This window comes from Plasmodium malariae (assembly GCF_900090045.1).
Source record: "Plasmodium malariae genome assembly, chromosome: 14".
NCBI classification, from domain to species: Eukaryota; Apicomplexa; class Aconoidasida; order Haemosporida; family Plasmodiidae; genus Plasmodium; species Plasmodium malariae.
In genome coordinates, this window is record NC_041788.1 from 1,577,370 (window position 1) to 1,598,717 (window position 21,348).

At 25.4% G+C, this 21,348-nt stretch overlaps 5 protein-coding genes across 5 annotated transcripts; 4 read left to right on the forward strand and 1 right to left on the reverse strand.

Annotated features, from left to right (window-relative positions):
- Positions 1–487: 487 nt before the first annotated feature.
- Positions 488–1,801, forward strand: SSP3 (sporozoite surface protein 3, putative; the record flags this gene model as incomplete). The annotated part of the gene is made up of 1 exon (XM_029008003.1): positions 488–1,801. The coding sequence occupies one exon, from the start codon at positions 488–490 to the stop codon at positions 1,799–1,801; it is 1,314 nt and encodes a 437-aa protein (XP_028864336.1).
- Positions 1,802–2,930: 1,129 nt separating this feature from the next.
- Positions 2,931–6,657, forward strand: PmUG01_14044000 (trypsin-like serine protease, putative; the record flags this gene model as incomplete). Its single annotated transcript, XM_029008004.1, has 12 exons — positions 2,931–3,549; positions 3,874–3,905; positions 3,988–4,060; positions 4,264–4,323; positions 4,453–4,511; positions 4,668–4,803; positions 5,001–5,076; positions 5,225–5,304; positions 5,437–5,493; positions 5,720–5,829; positions 6,072–6,152; positions 6,646–6,657. 12 exons carry the CDS (start codon positions 2,931–2,933, stop codon positions 6,655–6,657), a joined length of 1,395 nt encoding a protein of 464 aa, XP_028864337.1.
- A 52-nt stretch (positions 6,658–6,709) lies between these two features.
- Positions 6,710–8,827, forward strand: PmUG01_14044100 (GTPase, putative; the record flags this gene model as incomplete). Its single annotated transcript, XM_029008005.1, has 5 exons — positions 6,710–6,854; positions 7,053–7,190; positions 7,834–8,233; positions 8,436–8,579; positions 8,776–8,827. The coding sequence occupies 5 exons, from the start codon at positions 6,710–6,712 to the stop codon at positions 8,825–8,827; spliced, it is 879 nt and encodes a 292-aa protein (XP_028864338.1).
- A 423-nt stretch (positions 8,828–9,250) lies between these two features.
- Positions 9,251–16,510, reverse strand: PmUG01_14044200 (conserved Plasmodium protein, unknown function; the record flags this gene model as incomplete). Its single annotated transcript, XM_029008006.1, has 1 exon — positions 9,251–16,510. The coding sequence occupies one exon, from the start codon at positions 16,508–16,510 to the stop codon at positions 9,251–9,253; it is 7,260 nt and encodes a 2,419-aa protein (XP_028864339.1).
- A 2,805-nt stretch (positions 16,511–19,315) lies between these two features.
- PmUG01_14044300 (conserved Plasmodium protein, unknown function) lies at positions 19,316–21,217 on the forward strand (the record flags this gene model as incomplete). The annotated part of the gene is made up of 2 exons (XM_029008007.1): positions 19,316–20,785; positions 21,131–21,217. The coding sequence occupies 2 exons, from the start codon at positions 19,316–19,318 to the stop codon at positions 21,215–21,217; spliced, it is 1,557 nt and encodes a 518-aa protein (XP_028864340.1).
- Between the last annotated feature and the right edge of the window lie 131 nt (positions 21,218–21,348).

Below are 21,348 nucleotides of genomic sequence, written 5' to 3' on the forward strand. Positions count from 1 at the left end.
GCTGATTATTATCAATCATGTTTTAAAAAACCTGAGAGCTTCTGCCACGTGTATACACATATATATATATATATATTTTTCTTTTTTTTTTCTTTGTGAAATAAGACGATATTTCTATTCTTCTCCATTATGTTTTGTTAATTTTTTTTCTTTAATGTGTAAACATGCTTTTATTATTTCAAAGTTTGCCGTTGTAGATATTTTAAGTGTTGTTAAAAAAGATATGTATCTTTGGGTGTTTTTATTTTATTGTATAAAATTTAATGAGATTTTAGTGTGCTTGTCATTAATATTTAAAGAGGTATATTTTTCCATAAACTGTTATAATATTATTCGATTTTTTTTACGTCCCTTTACTGGGTCCTTTTATTGCGTCATTTTATTGAACCACTTTTTGTACCCGTTTTTGTACCCATTTTTGTACCCATTTTTGTACCCGTTTTTGTACATCTTTTTTGAACCCCCATTTTTCTTCCTTTTTGAAAGTATGTCGACCAAACTCTGTTATATATTTTTCCTTTTTGTATATTTGTGCACACCTGTTAAGAATGAGGGGTACATGTGCGACTTTTCGTCGGAAAAATATAGTTTAGACATGGGTGATTACTACGACGATGTGATATGTTATCATGAGATTGGAGAGGGGGATAGTATTGGTATGATCATACCAAGGTATAGAGACGGAAATGAAAATATCCATATAATAACAAAATGTTTTGATAAAATATCCTTAAAAAAATCAGGGGCCAATCCAGTGTCTATATATGAGGTATTTACGAATGATGAAATTTCTTTATCTGACGCGAACATATTTTATAATTCTGAGTACCTTTCTTCTATTCTACATATTAAAAAGGTAAGTAAGAGTAATTACATTCACTGTGCATTCGAAAGTAGGAATGCAAAAGGAGTTCCAGTCCATAGAGGAATGACAAAGATTTCGATAAAAAACACAGTTATTAATAATGAAAATAAATCAAACAGAAAAGTTATTGACTTATTTAATAAAATAGATTTAAATAAAGACAATTCAAAGAATAAATATTCAATTAGTGCAGAACCAGGTCATATATTATACATTTTAGGAATAAAAATGACAAATAACAAGTTTATATATTTTGATGATAATTGTCCAATAGATTTTGAACAAATAGGAGATATATACAAATATATATTCCCCTTAATAAATGAAAAGGAAGTCACATATGATTGTCCAATGTATCTTGATGAAAACGGAAAAAATATATCTGTAGGTCTTTTACATATAACCTTTGTTCAAAAAAATCCTACTTTAGTAGATATTAGTAAAGAAATTCTAAAAATGTACATGAAATATGATATAGAAAAAAACTTAATAAAACTCTTATATGGTACGGAACAGGAAGACAACAAATTAAATGGTAGTCGATATATACAACAGAGCATAGATATAAATGAAACGCAAACGTCTAATCTTCAGTCAATGAATCTGGATAAAGAACATTGTAATAATGACAAGTGTAATGAATTATTTGATAATTCTCATTGTTCATCCATTTGTGGAAACGGATATAGATTACACAGTAAATATAATGTACACTATGATACTCAGGGAGTGGTACCATGCAACAATGGTGAATGTTCTATTTATGATGAAATTGAACCCTTGATCATATTTTCATTTATGGCTATTGTTATCTTCTGTATAACAGTTGTAATTTTTATTATTATGCTATATAACATTATGCATACAGATAAGCGAAAAATTTCAGACCCTTTCTTTACCTATGACTCAAACATTAAGAACAAAGAAACGTCATAATTTTCCAATTGAAGCGGTTATAAGGTTATGCGGTAATGCGGTAATGCGGTAATGCTGAAAAGCCGTTAAGCTGTTAAGGGGCAAGGGGACGAAATGACAAGGGGTCAAATTGACAACGCGATAATGCAGTAAAATTGCCATTGGCCTTTATGCGCACACGAGGAGGTAATTTGTATAGGGAAACCATACAATGTTATTTATTTTTTTTTTTTTTTTTTTTTGTTTTATCTTTTCACATTTAAAAAAAAAAAAATTCCGTACATTGCATATAATTTACTATTATTCTACTACTGTTTTTTTTTTTTTTTTTTTTATTTATTTATTTTTTTTTGTTTTGTTTTATTCGTTAGCAAATATAGATCGAACTTTGAAATAAAAGAAAAAAAAAAAAAAAAATTAATTAAAACTTAACTATATGTGTAAAAATCAGCGTGTAAAAAAGTTGTATATACTGTATTTGTGTATGGGTATGATATATAATATGAGGGTGTAAAGGTATTTATGTCTCTATATCCTACACCCTAACGCAAAAATTTAACAAGCAGGAAAAAGAAAAAATTATCTTAAAAAAATATAGTTATGTATATATATATATGTTTATATATGTGTATATATTTATGTATATATATACGAATCCGGTTTGCAAATGAAAAACTCCGCCAACCTCGTACGAATGAAATTTTTTTTTTTTTTATTATTTTATACAAAATATGTGTCAGTCCTAGAATATGTTCAGAAAAACGGTATCATGAATTCATACATAATACATTATACTCACATATCTGCGGGAAAGTTACACCTTAATTGAACAGTAATCAGTAACTAGCTATTTTGCGCTTAATTTTTTTCCATAAATTGAATTCACTTCTTAGATATAGCATTCAATGCAAATTTTTTGACATTTTCATATCATTATATATATTTTTATGCACGAACATACACATTTTCATGAGTACCTATATTCATAGATATATACATAAATGCATACATACATAAATGCATACATACATAAATGCATACATACATAAATACATAAATACGTACTTACATAAATAAATAGCTACAGGCGCAAAAGCTTCGCCGATGTTAACCTTCTTTCCCATTTTTTTCAAACTCATAAAAGTACACGATGAAAAAAAGTTATCTTTGGATAATTTACCGTAGAACAAAATTTGTGTGGAAAGATCATTTATTTTTTTGGCCCAAATTATATATGAAAAATTGCGTGTATAATTTTTTAAATAATTATTATGATATAATGAATAATGTAAAGAATAAAATAGAATATTATTACTGTTTACCTACTATTTTCCTGAAAATTATTTCTGTATCATGCTGTGAAAATGCTTATAATAATGATATTGAACCAACTTATAATTTAAAAAAAAAAAAAAAAAATTTAATAAGTGGGAACAAGAACTTTCATAAACTAGCTGGATATGAACATTTCTCATTTGAAGTAGTTCTTTATTATATTAAACAGACTGTAACATTTCTTGTCTATTTCCTTATTCATTTTTATTTATTTTTTTATAATACTTTTTATTATATGACTAGTAATATAATAACTAAATCATTCTTAGAAATTTCAAACGAAAAGTACTATTATTCTACTTCCATTCCGAATAATCTTTTTAACAGTTTTGTTACAATTTACAAGATGTATGAAAAGAATAATTCATTAGATTTTAAATTTAAGGTAGATCACATGGCATTTTTGGGTTCAGGATTCATATACGACAAACAAGGTAAACATACCATAAAAAAAAGATGATTATATGTACTCATGTAGTGTGACTATATATATATATGTATATATGTATATGTGTGTTGCACCTCTTTTACGTGCGCGAAATGTGTATCTACACTTGTACGTATTCACGTATGTATGCCCACGTATACATGCACATACTCATTTACATATGCGTATTTGTAAAAAAAGACAAAACGAAATATACGAAAATAATCACTTCCTGAAATTATAGTTAACGAAATAGAACACATACTAATAATTTAATATTAAATATTATTGTATGTGGTTTTTTATGGCCTTTCTTTTTTATTGCTTAAAGGATATATACTGACAGCTGCGCACAATATAACAGTAACATAACAAAATCGCAAATTAAAATATAGAACGAATATTTATACTTCATTTAAATATATTTTAAATATACTCTTTCAAGAACTCAGCTGACACATTTGTTATAAAAAATAATGACGATTTTTATTTTGCAACAGTATCCGGTTTACATAAAGGTAAACTTCTGTACAAAAATAAAAAAAAAAAATTTATAATGTATGTGTAAAAGTTATCCCTCTGCAAACTGGGACAAAACGATTTAATCGCGCTATTATGCACGTTCACGTTACGCATATATACATATATATACGTACACGTATACCTATGCCTATACACATATATATATAAACTTACACGATACGTGCGGAACTCATATCAGACTCGGATATTTGTGTTATGAAAATTAATTCGGAGGAACAGTTTTCTCATATATCTCTAGGTAATGAAAATACACAGTAATTCGCATTAATAATTCCCTAATTTGTTTTTTTCACTTTTTTCTTTTTTTTCACTTTTTTCGTTTTCTTCATTTTTTTCGATTTTCTTGTCTACTTTAATTTCAACCTAGACTCTAGAAGAGAGGATTTAAAGCAAGGGGAACCAGTAATTGCATATGGACAAATACAGGTTTTTTCTTTTTTTTTTTTTTTTTTTTGTCCTTTTTTTTTTTCTCTTACCTGTGCGTCTAGTTTTTTCCACTGTTATATGTGTTTCTTGATTTTTTTTAAACTTGATATTTTATAATAAATAAATAATATTCTTTTCATTGTACAAATATTGAAGAATTTCGATAAAGAAACGTACAGTATTGGTGTAGTAAATCAACCAAAGCAGACTTTTTCAAAATTCGAAAACTTTAATGAAAACAAGAAAGCATGTTTATACCCGTTTATTCAAATATCCAATCCTATTAATAAGGGTTCGCATTCGAAAAAAATTTCATATGACTTTTTGAGACATACATATACTGCGCATAACTATTCTATAATATAACGTAATATAATATTTCATATGACATTTTAAATATCTATTCTTTTTATTTCTTTTCATTTCTTAAAATTTTAATTTAATTTTTATTTTTATATTAATTTGTTTATTTTTATATTTACTTTTAAGGCATGTCAGGTTCACCATTAATAGATCGGCATGGAAATCTCGTAGGAATGATACAAAAAAAAATAGATAATTACGGGTACTCATATAAGAAAAAAAAATATGATTGAAATAAAAAGGGGAATATTATTTTACTTTTAAAGATTGGGGTGCCCAGCAAAAAAAAGAATATTACATCGTATTAATTTTTTCTTTTTTTTTCTTTATAAATCCATTACAACAATCAGATTAGCCTTACCTTCACATATTTTAAAAAATATAGCTTTATGTTTACAGCATAGAGGAACATATGAGGAACCATTTTTAGGTACACACTTAAAAAAAAGAAAAAAAAATTATTTATAATTAACTCTTCAACATTGATAACAATTATTATATTACTGTTATTTTATTTTATTTTATTTTATTTTATCATTTTTTTTTTTTCAAAAAATGATAGGAATAATATTAAAGGGAGAAGAATTGAGCACTAAGAATAACCAAAATAATAAAACAGGTAAAAACCGTAACTCTGTGCAACTTCTTTACCAATTAAAAATACGTTTATCATCATCAAGTTACATAATAAAATGATGTCTTACTTTTCATTTTATTTTCTCATTTTGCATGATTTTTTTCTCGCGTATTCATATACTTCAAATTTAAATGAATTTCTTACGACTGTTTTATAATTTGTTTTTTTTTTTTTTCAATCACTACATTTTATTTCCTTCCTTTTTAAGAATTAAAAATATATGACGTTTTAGCTAACTCACCGGCTCACACTAGCGGATTAAAAAAAGAAGATATCCTTTTGAAGATTAACAATCTAAATATAAATCATATATGTCAAGTAAATATAAATAACAAAAAGAAACGTGTAATTTAAGTCATTAAATATTGGCAACGAAACTACAAATTGTTCGCACCGTTCGAATAAATGCAAATATATATATATATATATATATATATATTTATGTATGTATGGATGGATGGATGGATGTATATATAGATGCAACTACCGAAATATGAGCAATGTTTGTATTTATTGTACCTTTTTCATTTTAACCGACTACATTTAATTTCATTCTTCAGATACATGAAATTCTTAACAGTACATGTGATGGGTACATAAACGTTGAAGTTGTTCGCCATAAAAAGAAATTAAAAATTAAAGTAAACAAAAAAAAAAAAAAAAACTAATAAAAATAAAATAAAACTAGAATAAACATATTTAAACATTATGCATGTGTTTTGTTTGAAGATCATTTTTTATAATAATTTTTGGATATTTTTATGCCACTGAATTTTTGAAGCCCTTTGTTTTTTTTTGTTTTTAATTTATGATATTCATCTATTTTTAAATTGATAAAGCACATTTTGTACAATGTATGAATAAATTTGTTTATCATAAGAATTTTGCTTGTGGATATTTTATTATTACCATTTATTACTTCTGCTTTCATCGGTATATCTAATGAAACTTTCACGAACATGCGTGTATATGCGTAATGTCCTTTCGGTCATTATAAGTTCGCGCGTATGGACGTACGTTTGTATGTATATCTGCATGTGTATGCGTACGCTTGTATGTATATGTACTCATATATATAAATGTACAATTTATATTATAATCGCTTATTAACTTTTCTCATTTTACACATTTCAGGTTAAACTATAATTTCCTAATATTTTGCTTTTATTATTTTTCTTTCCTTAATAACGTTGAAGTTATGCTAAAGGCGAAATGTTATAGCAACAGTATTATTTGTGTATTCTATATTTTGTTCTACGCCAGTCTGACGTTTATATGCTGCTTTATTCCAAAATATAATAACAATAAACCTGTGAAATTCTCCAAAATTATAGTATATGAAAGTATATTTGAATGACAAAAGTATATAAAAATATTGCTCTTATACGTCTTTTTTATAAATTCAGTATTACGTTTATTTTATTTTGTTTTTATTTTACTTTAATTTAATTTTACATATTTCTTTATAATTTATTTTTACTTAATATTTTTTTTACTACCCTTTGCATCCCCTCCATCAATTTATTCTTTACCCCTTGTAGACATAAATAAAAAAGAAGACTTAGAATATAAACCTTTTAAAAACATTAGTTTCAATAAACTTAAGACAAATTTAAAAAAATTTTTAGTTGTAAATAAAAAATTTAACATATCGGACATTAAGCACGTTTCGTTCTTAGGTTAAATAGAAAAAAGAGAAAAATTACTTAAACGAATAATACATGTATGCATGTGCGTGTTTTATATCTATATATATTTTTTTTTTTTATAATTACATCTGGAATTTTAGAGTTTGTAGATATATTACATCCTTTTCAATTTGCTGCACTCTGCACATTTTACAAGCATAATATGTGCATAAATATGCGCCTCTAATTTATATATATGGGTGTGGGTTTATGTGTATATATGAGCGTGCGTGTATGTTTATGCTGCTACATTTCTTATATAAAGAAAAGCAAAAAAAATATTACATAACTTAAGCATGTACCTGTACATTTGCCTTATCGTTTCATATGCATGTGAACACGTGTATGTATATTAATATGTTTATGTATATATACATATGTACGTATGTAATAAAATTTTTAGAGGATTAAAACTTAAAAAGTGTAAACCATTAATTTGTAGAACACCTATTAAGTTAAAGCAGTTAATCTACACGTTATGCAAATAATAAGAGAGAATTGTATTATAAACTGTATTATGTGCGCCTTAACTTTTACTTCCACATGATATTTTCATATACTTGACATTTATGCATAAATAAATGTACCTTTTTTTGATATTTTTACTATTTTTTTTTTTTTTTTTTTTTTTAAGGAAAATTCCACAATTATGAAAAAATTGAAAATTATGGAGTAAATGAAATATGTATATTAGGCAGGAGCAATGTAGGAAAATCAACATTTCTTAGAAATTTTATAAAATATTTAATAAATGTTAATGAACATCATAACATTAGGGTATCAAAAAATAGTGGCTGTACAAGGTCAATTAATTTATATTCATTTGAAAATGCAAAAAAAAAAAGGTTATTCATTCTTACCGATATGCCAGGTGTCGGTTATGCAGCAGGGATAGGGAAAGAAAAAATGAATTATTTAAGAAAAAATTTAGACGATTACATATATTTACGGAATCAAATTTGCTTATTTTTTGTTTTAATTGATATGACTGTTGACATACAGAAAAATGATGTTGCATTAGTGGATGCCATACGGTAATTATATGCATAAGAAAAAAGCAATTCGACCATGTGCTTGATATATAGAGTGCTATGCTTTTGAAAATATATTTTATTAGCAATCTTGAGCGTAAATATTAACAAGAATGTCATATACGTACATTTTATACACACGCACATGTTATACGCAAACATATATATATATATTATTATACACATACACGCTTATGATTTACAGAAGAACCAATATCCCCCTTCGGGTTATCTGCACCAAAAGCGATAAGTTTAATTCAAACCCTGATGACAGACTTAACGCAATTAAAAATTTTTATAAACTTGACAAGATTCCAATAAGTATTTCTAAATTCTCTAATCATAATTAGTAAGTTATATATGCCATTTGAAAAGTTATGTCTGCAAAGTGTTATATTTGCTGAACGATTTACATTCAGTCAATCCTTTAAATATACGAATATATACATATATACGTATATATATATATATATATATATATATATATATATATATATATATATATATATATATGTACGTGTATATAAAACTTCCCCTCTTTTCAGTATTAACATCTTTAAAGAAATTCAGTATTACTGTAATTTGGATGCCCCATGAAATTCATTTTCATTTTATTTCATTAAATTTTATTTTTTTAATGCACGAACACTGCTGCTTATGTTTTCAAGATAAGGATATAAAAACAATCAAATTATTAAAATTATAAAGTTCACGTAACATGCATAAATGGGGGTATTTCCCTACAAGCATTTTTTTGCTATTTCTTTTTTATTTTTTTCATATCAAATATATGTTATACGTATGTATGGTGTGCATATGGGAAATAATTGTACTGTATATGTTCACATACGCATATACACACATATACATATTGCATGTACATTTGTTCCCCCGGTCCCATTGTTCCCTATTCTACCTCTTATTATGTCTTATTATTATTATTATTATTATTATTTTATTTTATTTTATTCTTTCACAACCACAGTTGCATCTTATATTCTTACGTGTTACCATATCCTCCTATGTGAAATAGTTCAGTCCACCTTTGTACATGTCCATAATGTTTAACTGATCTTCTGTGAAAACTAACTTATATTTGTATTCCCATTCGTCTTTATGTGTCCTTAAAAAATTCTGAATACATTTTTCTATTTCTTTTTTAATAATATGAAGAGTTGTTCTAGACATCTTAGCTACACTAATCAAAATGTGAGGAAGCCATTCTGGAACGTAATTAGGAAAAGAATTAACTATACTAATAAGGGTATAAATAGCAACTGTCTTTTTTTTTTCTACAATTTTGGCATTATTTTCATGTGATGAACAATCTAAAATTACTTTTTGATTTGCTATGTCTAAAAAATAATTAGAAATTTTTTGAAGTGTTAAGCTATCATAATAACAAAAGACAGACGATAATATATCCCGAGATAAATTCTGTATTTCAATATAATTATCTACTAGGAAAGATAAAAATACATTTAATAGAAAAGAATTTTCTTTTTTACTATACATGAATATGCAATAATATGAATGAAAATAAAAACAATATTGTAATGCTGAATTTCTAATTTTCCAATTATTTTTACTTAATAAATCACTTAATTTTTGTATAATTAAAACTCCAATTTCCTGATTTAATAATGAATCAAAAAGGTCTATTAATTCTATTTGTTCACTTGGAAAAATTTGACAATTTATCTGGTCCTTTATACTTTGATAATTTATTAATTCAAATCGAAATAAATACAAAGATGGGCATAAAAAACAGTTAATAGCTTTATTTACAATTCCATTTATGAAATTATCAACTAGCTGAACAGATAATATAAACATTTTTAAAAATAAAATACTTAAATTATTCAAAACATACATACACCTATTCGTAAACATAGTAATTGTTAAATAGGCTAAAGTTTCTAGAGCATATATTTGTGTACATTGCTTTGATATAATTTCATTACTTTGTAAATATTCAATAATCCCTGTTACGACTTTATACAAATATAACAATATGTTATAATACATATATTTCAAATGACTATAATGTTTATGATCATGTAATATATATAAAAGGTAAGACAATAAATCTCCTACTATTTGCCTAACTGTAATATTATCATTATCTATTAATTTTAAAAATTCCATTATACTACTATCCATTAGATTTATATTTTTATGAATACTATAAATAAGCATAATATTTAATAACTGTATTTTCTTTTTAAAAATCAAATTCGAAATATCTTGAGAATGGAAACATAAACAAAATTTAAATAGTCTATCATATATATGTATATATTTTTTTTTTATATTTATAAATAACAAGTGAAAATAATATATCCAAATATTAAATACTTCTACATTTACAAGTGCTATTTCTTTTTCTAATAATGTTATAATATTAACTAAAATTTCCTCTGCATCTTCTTTTTTTTTTAACTTTCTCAATGCTAGTAACAAAGGGCATACTAACGATATAAACGTCGCTTTATATTCATTATCTGCAAGAACATCCATTTGTAGTTCTTTCAAAATTGGTATCATAATCCCGATATATTTTAAACTACACTTATTTACCCTATAACCGTTTACATTTACATCTTCTTTATGTACCTTGTGGGTAGCACCCGCATTATTTGCCCTACTTATCTCCTCATTAGTGCAATGTCTATCTTTTGTTTTTTCCAAATTTGAAGTGGTTTGCTTTTCATACTGTTCCATTAAGATTTCATGTTGTCCCACTTTTTCCCCTGCCTCCATTGCCTCTACTTCCCCCTCCTGCTCACATGCATTTTGCAGATTTACTAAAAATTTAAAAAACACGTAATAGTAAAAAAAGTCCCTTATATGCGTTTCGCTGATTTGAACAAAACCTTTAAACGACTTTTGAATTTTGGATAAATTTATAATTATTGCATTTACACTATTGCTTTTTTTTTTGCTTTTCAGATTTTTATATATGCATATGTCAACGAAATTTTTATACGTTTTTTCACTTTTAAAAACTTTAGTTATATACGCAGGTATTAACCCTTTGTCCTTATTATTATTAAAATATTTTAACAATTTGATAAAACCACAAAACGCTAGATTATACACATGTACATTTTTTTTTATAGATATATTTTCTAACAAATAATTAAAATAAAACTCTGCATAATTTTGTAGGACAAAATTGCTAAAACATATAAAAAAGGATAAGATAACAATTTGTGCATATACATTATTTTTTTTTTCACTTTCTTCTATCAAAAATAAAAATAATTCGTTCATTTTTTTTTTTTTTTTTTTTTGTTCTTTGTTATTTTTAATAAATCTCCCATTAATCAACGCATAAACCAGTTTCATGCATTTAAATGTTATATCCTCTTTCTGTATTTCCAATCTTAAAATTTTAATCACAATTTTTATGTACTTTTTCAATAAATATATATCGGTGCTAATTTTTTTTACCAGCCCTGAATTATTTGTTATATTTATAATAATTCCATTGAAACAACTGATACATTTGTTTTCAAAATAATCATTATTATTTAAATCACTCAAACTTCTAAGGCTGCTTAACTTGGAAAAACTGCCGCTTTCTGTGTCATTTTTCTTCTTGAAAATTTTCCTGTCATTTTGAGTTTTGCTACTGCGATCATCATCCTGATTTTGACCAATGTGAGCACCGTTATGACCATTATTATTAACATTGTTGTTAACACTACTGTTTGCATTTCCGTTATCATGATGATAATCATCATCATCGCCATTAATATCGTTCTCCTCTCTTACATCATTTTTTGTGTGTCTGTCTTTGTACTCCATTGCACCCTTGGTTAATGTGTACAGCTTAATATAATTTTTGAGGTAAAAGGCGCATATTTTTAAAAATGGGACTTTGACAATTTTAAAAGAGGGTAAAATTAATTTAATTGTACTTTGCGCATAGGATCTGACTTGAGAATAAATAGACAAATTAATAAAAAATAAAATATTACATAACTGCTCTCTAAATCCTCTGAAACAATAGTTTTTTTTTCTTTGTTTTAGCCTTTCATTAAACAAATAAAATATATTATTAATATATTGACTTTTTATAATATCATAATTATAGCTATATGGATAAATATTATATGTAAAGGACAATACGTTATTAATATATTCATTGTACATACTCGAGTTTGCATTTTCATTACATTTTAAAAGTAAGAAATGTATATTTTTAATAATTTTTCTTTGAATTTTAGCATCTGCTTTGATATCTTTTTCTTTGTTATTTATAACATTGGTGAAAAATTCATCTTTTAATTTTTTCATTTCCTTTTTATCAACGACTTTTGTATTTAACCCGTTTACACTATTTTCACTATTCACTGAGCTGATGGATGACTTATGTTCAATTTTCTCGTCATTACTATTGTAATGTACAAGTGATGACATGTTTAATATCTCCTTTGGAATTCTTAATACATGTAATGATAATGTTATAACAATTTCTGATGCATAAATATAAAAATAAAAAGACAATTTTGTATTAATTACATGACACTTAGTTAGTGAGTAACTGTAATTATATCTTTCGTCGGGATATAAGAAACTAAGTGGTTTTATAACAGATTTTATTCCTTTATATATTCTTGATATTACATTTGAATAATTTAAAGTGAATTTCCAATTTATTTTCTTTTCCCTTAATTTTCTTATTTCTATGTATTTTGCTAAGTTCGGAGTGAATATAGGTATGTCACATTGAATTAGTAGGTTTATTAAATAATCCAAAATGAAATAGGTAAATTCCTTTCCTACTTTTACATTTTCTTGGCTCGGAATTTTCCACTTTACAAGTTCTTCCGAGTCGTGTAGAGTCGGAATTGCAGCCGCAGCCGCACCCACACCCCCATCCGCAGCGCCAGTTCTAGAGCTGTCCTTCATCTCACCCTGTGAAGCACCTTCCAAGACACCCTCATCTGTTGATTTATTTCCATTACCATTTATTATTAGATGCCATGGAATACCCCAATGTGCAAGGGTTAGAATTTTATCCTTAGAACTCATTTTCTCTTTTACTTGAAAACATGAAAAATCTTTTATTGTAAGGCTAAAATTATTCTCTAAAAATCGATATATAATTTTGCATACATATTTGAATATGGTATTATTATCTTCAACTAGGTATATTTGAACTAAATTATATATATCCTCTACATTTAAAAATTCGTTTTTCGCTCTTCTAATTAAACTTGATAAAAACTGTAAGTAACATTTAATAGTATCATCATTTGCATACTCATTTTTTGTATACACAAAAAATTCCTCCTCATGTCCTTTTCCATTTGCATCTTCATCCATTTGTTTATCATTCAGTAAAACATTTTCAACTGATTTTTTTTTTTTTTTTTTTGTTATCAATTTTTTATAAAACGCATTAAAAAGAGTATCGAAAATTTTTTTACTATTTACCAAACCCATAGCATAAGGAATAATGGACAACGACTTTGCATTTTCCTGTTCTATATTATTTAAAAATTTATGACACAGTTCATACAGTATTGAATGATCTAAATGAATAAACAACGAAATAATAGTTGCCTTTAATCCTACATATATATCATTCTCTATCTTGTTGTCTTTATTATCTCCATTATTTTTTTTACTATCTTTGCACTTTTCATTCTTGGTAAATTTTATAAAGTACAAAATTTTGTCAAAAAAATCGTGTACCCAATAGCATAGGTAGTCAACTAATTCCTTTCTCTCTGTTATCAACCCTTTGATCTGTTCATCATTCATTTGAACTTCCTTTCTCTGATGTGATTTCCACTCGTATATGTCATTCTTTTCAGTGCTATCCGATGGACAATTTACAAATTTATCATATTTATTATACTCCTTAACTATTAACAAATAGTCGCTACCGCTTATATCACTATCAAACTTTACAATAGGTATATATGAAAACAAAATACTTAGAAAGGAAAATATAGTAAAACTTTTATATATATCACATATATCAATACCCATGTTCATGACATATAATATATCCTTTAGATAGGTTGCTTTTTGTTTTATTAACAAAGGAAGTAATAAGCATAAGGATAATAAACAATTACAAATTTGTGTTGAAGTATTAACATTAAAGAGGCACTCCATTATTTTCTTTACAAAAATGTCTAAACAGTTTATATCAATAATACATATATGCTTTAATATATTTTCAAATAAACTAACTCCTTTATTACTTTTTGGAAACATACCTTGTACAGCTAGCATGATAAACTTTTCAACAACAAAATTTTTATCTTCTTCAGAGATAAAATAATTGGTTATATAATCGTTCATATTATTTTCTTGTTCTTTTGCATTGCCATTTGGTATAGTCCCAACAGTCCTATTACCCTCTTCTTCGTTACACCTGGCTTGTAATTTTTTTAAATAAATATCTTCTCTCTTCATTTTTCTAATAAAACAATATAAGAAGGAATTTATAAATAAGTTTATATTTCCTATATGTTTTCCCACATTAGACGGGTGTATATGAGGCATAAACAAAGAAGTAATAATATTTAAGAAATCATGCGTATCTATATTTTCAAATATGGCAAATATATCCTCCCCTTTATTTTCATCAAAGTCTGTTAAATTGAAATTTCTTTCATTTAGATTGGTAAGAAAAGTATTTAACAATTCCTTTTCCCTTTCTTTATTTCGTATTCTATCCTTTTCTCCTTTAGCCGTTTCCTTCTTATATTTTCTATTCAATAAGAAGACAAAAATTTTTGAAATTACTTTTATAACACTGTCGTTATCATTAATAAGTATGGTATATTCATCAGGTATAAAATACTTGGATGAATTTAGCTGAACACTACTTGGTAATTTTATATAAAACAGAAATAAAAAAAAAAGGATATTCAGTATTTCTCTCATTTCTTTTTCTAAATTCATATTATAAATATATGCATATCTTAATCCTTTATAAATTATTTTTACAAATGCATAATTGATACTATGCCAATTGAATCTTTTTATCTTTTTATAAAAATATAGTATCTTATTATATTTAATTAATTTAAAACATAAGTCGTCTGAACTTAACTGATTTAACATTACAAAATTTAAAAATATAGTATTATATCGTATACATATTTCTAAATTACCAATGGAACATACAGATTTGTCTATATTTGAAAATTCGTCATCCTCTTTTCCTATAACGTAATCATTCATATCTGTACAACAACTAGTTTCTTCATACGAGTTATTATGTTTCAATGGTACGCTGACCTTTTCATTCAATTTTTTATTTATTAAGAATATCATTGAATCCCTTTCAAAATAATTTGTATCTTCCCGAAAACACGTTTCTCTTTTATCAATATAATCTTCATACTTGATAGAGTACATATTATTTAACGAAAAATCTACTAACAAATTATGCACATCAATGTTATAATAACAAAAGAGTCTTAAATTTACCAACACATTTAACATAGAACCGATATAATTTTTGTACGTATTATGACTATACTCATCATGCTTTGTAAAATTATTACTTAAATAGTTGTATAATACATTAAATAAATATTTATAGTCGATAATATCTAATATGCATTTTTGTATATATAAACGAAAACTTTCATTCTTTCCATTTATTAATATATCCTCATTAAAAAAAGGACCATAATTTTTAGTCTTCTCAAATATTCCGTTAAATGATATATAATAGGCATCATTCACTAAAATATTCTGCACTTTATTTTCATTTATATTACTACTATCCATATCACTTACTTCATGCATATTTTTATATTCATCATAGCAATGTTCACTCATATTTTCATAAGAATTATTAGTAATATCACTGTCATTTCCTTTTTCTTTCCCTTTCCAATTAACTGCCTCTTCCTGCTCGTCTTTTAAAATCAACTCTTTATCATACTCGAAAAAAAAATCATCTAAAATATATTTTTTGATATTCTTTAATATACTGGAAATGGTTTGACAAATGTACGATTTTAAGTTTGGACTAATACTTTTATTTTGCAGTGAATGCCATAAATATTTAATCATGAAAATATAAAAATGAAACGATCTGCACTTCGTCGTGTTAATAGTTTCAAAAGAATTAAACAACTTAATTACTGTTGTAACATTGTAAGAATTATTTTTTTTCTGACAAGCTATTTTCTTTATTTCACTTAATATGTCATATTTTTCCTTGTTTACATTTTCTTTTATTTTTTTTGGCAAAAATTTACTATAATCGTTTAACTCCCTTAATATGTTCAACATTTTTTAACAAATATATATATATATACACTTATTTATGCAACAAGAATAGGGATTTGATATAACGGAAATTTTCCCTCTGTACCTTATCACTTTTGTCCTCGGGCAGCGCACGACGCACATATATATATACGTGTATATATATCTGTGTGTATACTTGTGTATGTATCTGTATATATATTTGAATTCTTCTTTTCTACGGTCTTTTACAAAAATAATAAATTGAAGACACATATATTTCTAAAAAACTTAAGTACAAAAAAGTAGGTAAAGTCAAAACTATATAATCTAACTATCTATTTCAATGAAAAGGCTTTTTCACCCGTCTTGCTCCGCCTATAACTGAAGAAATAATGCTTCTTATCTGTTCCCTTAATGTGCAGCAGTGAGATATTAAATGTAAAACTTAAGCTTTTTCTGAATATATATTTTAAAATTTATCTTTCTTCTATTTCTTGAAATAATAGAATACTCCTCCTTAAAACATTTCTTTTATTTACTCTAAGAATACTGCGTGTGTGTGTGTGTGTGTGTTTTCGTGGGTGTTTGTTTAATTTTTTTTTTTATAAACGCCTACCTACATAATTTTTCCTGTTCTTGCCTATTTGGTGTTACGAGATTTTAATATGTTCCTACTTTATTTTATGCCTTTATTTTTGCTGCTTGTAAGCAACTTTAAAAATTGCATACTTATATCTGTATATTTGTATGTATATGTACACAAATTTGCGTATTTTTATCTATGTGCTGTTAATCTTTTAAACAACTTTTGCATATATTTGTACGTTTCATTGTTCTAATAATTCAGCTTCTTTTCTGTAGTTTTTTTAAAGTACCTTTTTTTTAAAATTAAAAAATAATGGCTTTTTATTTCTTCATTTTAATTTCATTATCTTTTTTTATTTTTTCTCCCCCATTTCTTTTGTACAATATAATTCATCGGCTTGATTTCACGAAATGGTTAATTTAGAATTTTTTTTCGATTTAATTTTATGTTATTATGTTTTATTTATATTATATATGTTATTTACACTTATTTGTACTATTTGTGCTGTTTGTACTATTTTTGTTTTGTTTTATTTTATTTTTTATTTTATTTCCTTTTTTCTTACATTCTCTGCAAATTCAATTTTTTATTCGTTACCGCTACTTGGTGCTCGTTTATTATTTTATGTGTACCCCTTAAAAACTTTACATAAAAAAAGGAAGCTATTGTGGTAGGCCTAGTATATCAAATTATTCCTATATCCAAAAAATAATACTTCAAATTAATAGTAAATCAAATTTACGCAAATAACTTTCTATGCATAAAGGAAAAAAAAAAAATTCTTTTATGTATCACTTTTGTATTCCAATTCATTTTTCAGTGATCTGTGGTGTTCTTTCTATTACAAGAGTTAATAATAAAAAAAAATGAAGTGAAACGAAATAAAAAAAAATAAAAAAAGAGATGGAAAAAGATAAGAAAAAAGATAAATAAAAGAGAAACAAAAGAAAAAGGAGAAAAACCGAAAAAAAATTTTAAGTCATAAAATGCTAAAGATAAATTTTACTTAATAGTAATTTATTTTTTTGCGTAAAGGAAATAAAGAATACCACTCCTTTGACACCGCCTCCTTCTAATCCGACATGTTATATTATTTTAATTTTTTACATTAGTATAAATAATTAACGCAAACGAGTAACGTTTATTTAAATTTCCACAAAAAAAAGGCATATATCGAAGAGTAGAATAATTAGGATGTTTATCGAGCTCCATTTTAGACCAATTTATTTTTAATGAAAAAATAAAAAAGAAATTTTATTTTATTTTTTTTTCTTTTTTATCATTGTGTATATCTGTAATATGTGGATCCTTAAAAAAAAAAAAGTACAAGATAAATAGGTGTACCTATATTTATTAATTTTTACGTTCATAATTTTTACATGTGTTATTTTATTATATTTTACGCAAATTTGCATATAAATAATGGAAAAATATTAAAAATAAAGAATAAAATAAAAAAAAGCCATTGTGGAAACATATACTTCTTATTACTTTCATCTATTGTAGTTACCTTATGGGTGTTACTCTTCCACGAACAACCTCGTTGCTACTTGTATTCACGAACTAAAATTTAAGCTTCCTTTAATTGAAAAAAAGAAATGAGACGAAATGGGATGAAATGAAACAAAAAAGAACAAAATAGAATGAAATATAACGATATGAAAACCACTGTTTTCAAGATGTGCATAAGTATACATCTCATATAAAATTTTATGTAATAATTCTCTTTTCCTGCTCCATGTTCCTTTTAAATAGCTAAAGGAAAATTCTATAAGTGGAAAGCTTCCTCTATTCTACAATATGGTAAATACATATTTTCAATAAATATTCTGATACGGGGATATGTATTTGTTGCTTTTTTAATTAATTCAATCATTTAAAGTCACATGAATTACCTGAATGGTCAAAATTTTTTTTTTTTTTTTTTTTTCGTGTACTGCTTGCTCATGAGGCCTTTTATATTATTCTCCATTTTTATATATCTTACTTTTTAAGATGAAATGGAGGAAACTTCTTTATTTTTTAATTTTCAATTTTACTACTTGAAAAATTCGAGGAGAGCTACTTAAAAAAGAGGCAATCTTTTCCTTTAATTATTGTGCCTTTATTTATACATCCAAAGCAACATATATACTAACCTACATACAACTATACATAATAACATACATATATATATATATACATATATATATATATATATATATATATATATATATATATATATATATATATATATGTTTAATAATAACAGTGTTGTTAAGATGATGACACTACGTAGAATTAGGAGAGCGTGGTTCAGTAGTGATGTTAACATATCAAACCTTCTAAGAAAAAAAGCAATTTTATTTGAAAATGTGAAGAGAGAAAATTGTAAAAAAGAATTAATATTAAATTATTTTAATATGAAAGGTGTAAAATTGAAGAGTGGTGATATACACATTATGACCAATATCTTTTGCAGACCTACAGGAAGAATTATTGTTCTAATTGATGATATCAAAAAGCAAAATTTCAATTTTAATTTTGATACCCATAACAGAAAGGAGCATAACGCAGATACCGAAAATATAGCGGAATCATGCAATACGGAAAAAAATGGCATGGGTGAAAATAACAACTCGTTGCATGATAGTAGTGATGTGATTAATTCGGAAAAGAACAAAAAGACGTATTGTCAATTGAGCAGTAAAGAGGATAATAAGTTGTTTGTCCAAAAGGATAACCAAACAGGGAGTGAAACTACATCTAGTAAAAGGTGGAATATGCAATTAAAAAATATGTTCAAAGATTGTAAAATTCATTTATGCGATGACTATGAAATAGAAAAATTTATAGAAGAATGTGAAAGGTTTTTAAGGTTTACAGAAGATATTAAAAGAATAGCAAAATTTGAAAATTTAAATAAAATAGTAACTATCATAAATATTCCAAGCTGTTATGGAAGAAAAGAAGTAGCACAAATTATTTTTGATTGTGCTAAAATTAATGTTGAATTAAAAAATATTATTTTTAGGTTTAAAAAAAATGGAATACAAAGTGATTGTGCTTATGTCTTATGCAATAATATAAATGATGCAAATATTATACTAAATAAAATGCAAGAATATCCAGTAGCTAAAAAATATCATCTAAAAGAATTCTTCGGTACATGTTTTTTATATGCCTCCAAAAATAACCTTTTTATTAGTTCAGATAAACTAGATTATATTACAATTTTTTCAAAGTATAAAATATTTACGTGTGGATGGCATAAGGATATCTCAATAAAGGAATTTGAAAGCTTTTTAATTACTCTCAAAATTTTTCCGAATAAAATTATTAAAATTAATTACAACACAAAAGTGATTACAGATGATATTCGTGATTCCTTTGACTCGCAGCAAAGGGACGAAAAGGATGGAAAAGGAAATGGTATAAATGGTATTGTACCTGATAAGATAAAAGCTAATGAAGTATCCCATAAAAGGGGAAATAACGTAGACAGTAACACAAGCAATAAATACCAACTGAGTCATATAGATTACAATCACATTTTAATAAACATAGAAGAGTTTTGTTCTTCGATGAGCATATATGATAAATTAAACGAAGCTAACGAGTTGAATACATCATCTTTCATTTTATTTTTTGAAAATATGAGGATGACAAAAAAGGTGTTTACAAAATTCGAAAGACTAAAAAAGAAATGGAAAATGTCAGCTACCAACAATTTTTACGCATACCCCAAAATTGTAAGAATAAATGGAAAAAAGTTACATATTTATTAAAAGCTATGAGAAATAGTTTTAAAGAAATTTCTAAATGAAAATTTGATACAAAAAAAAAAAAAAAAAAAAAAAAAAGAATTACTGAAAAAGCGAATAATAATAAATTACATATAAATTGTACGTATATATAAACAAACACAGATATATGCATACGTGTATAATATAACGTATAGTTTTTCCAACAAGCGAATAAATATGCTTGCGTATATATATTTTAACTTATAATTTTTCCAACAAACACATAAACGTTCATATGTATTTAATATAACATATAGATTTTTTAACAAATGCATAAACACTTTTTTTCAGCCGGATATTCATTTTAACGACGACGAAAATTACAAGGATGAAAACGATTATGAAGACTCGGATTTGGATGAAGAAATAGAATATTAACCAAAAAAATATACGTAAAAAACAACGAAAAAAATGAGTAATATACATTAAAAAAAAAAAAAAAAAAAAAATCCATTCGAAATTAACATTTACACTTTTATGATTTTTTTGAGTTTTTTTTTTTTTTCTTG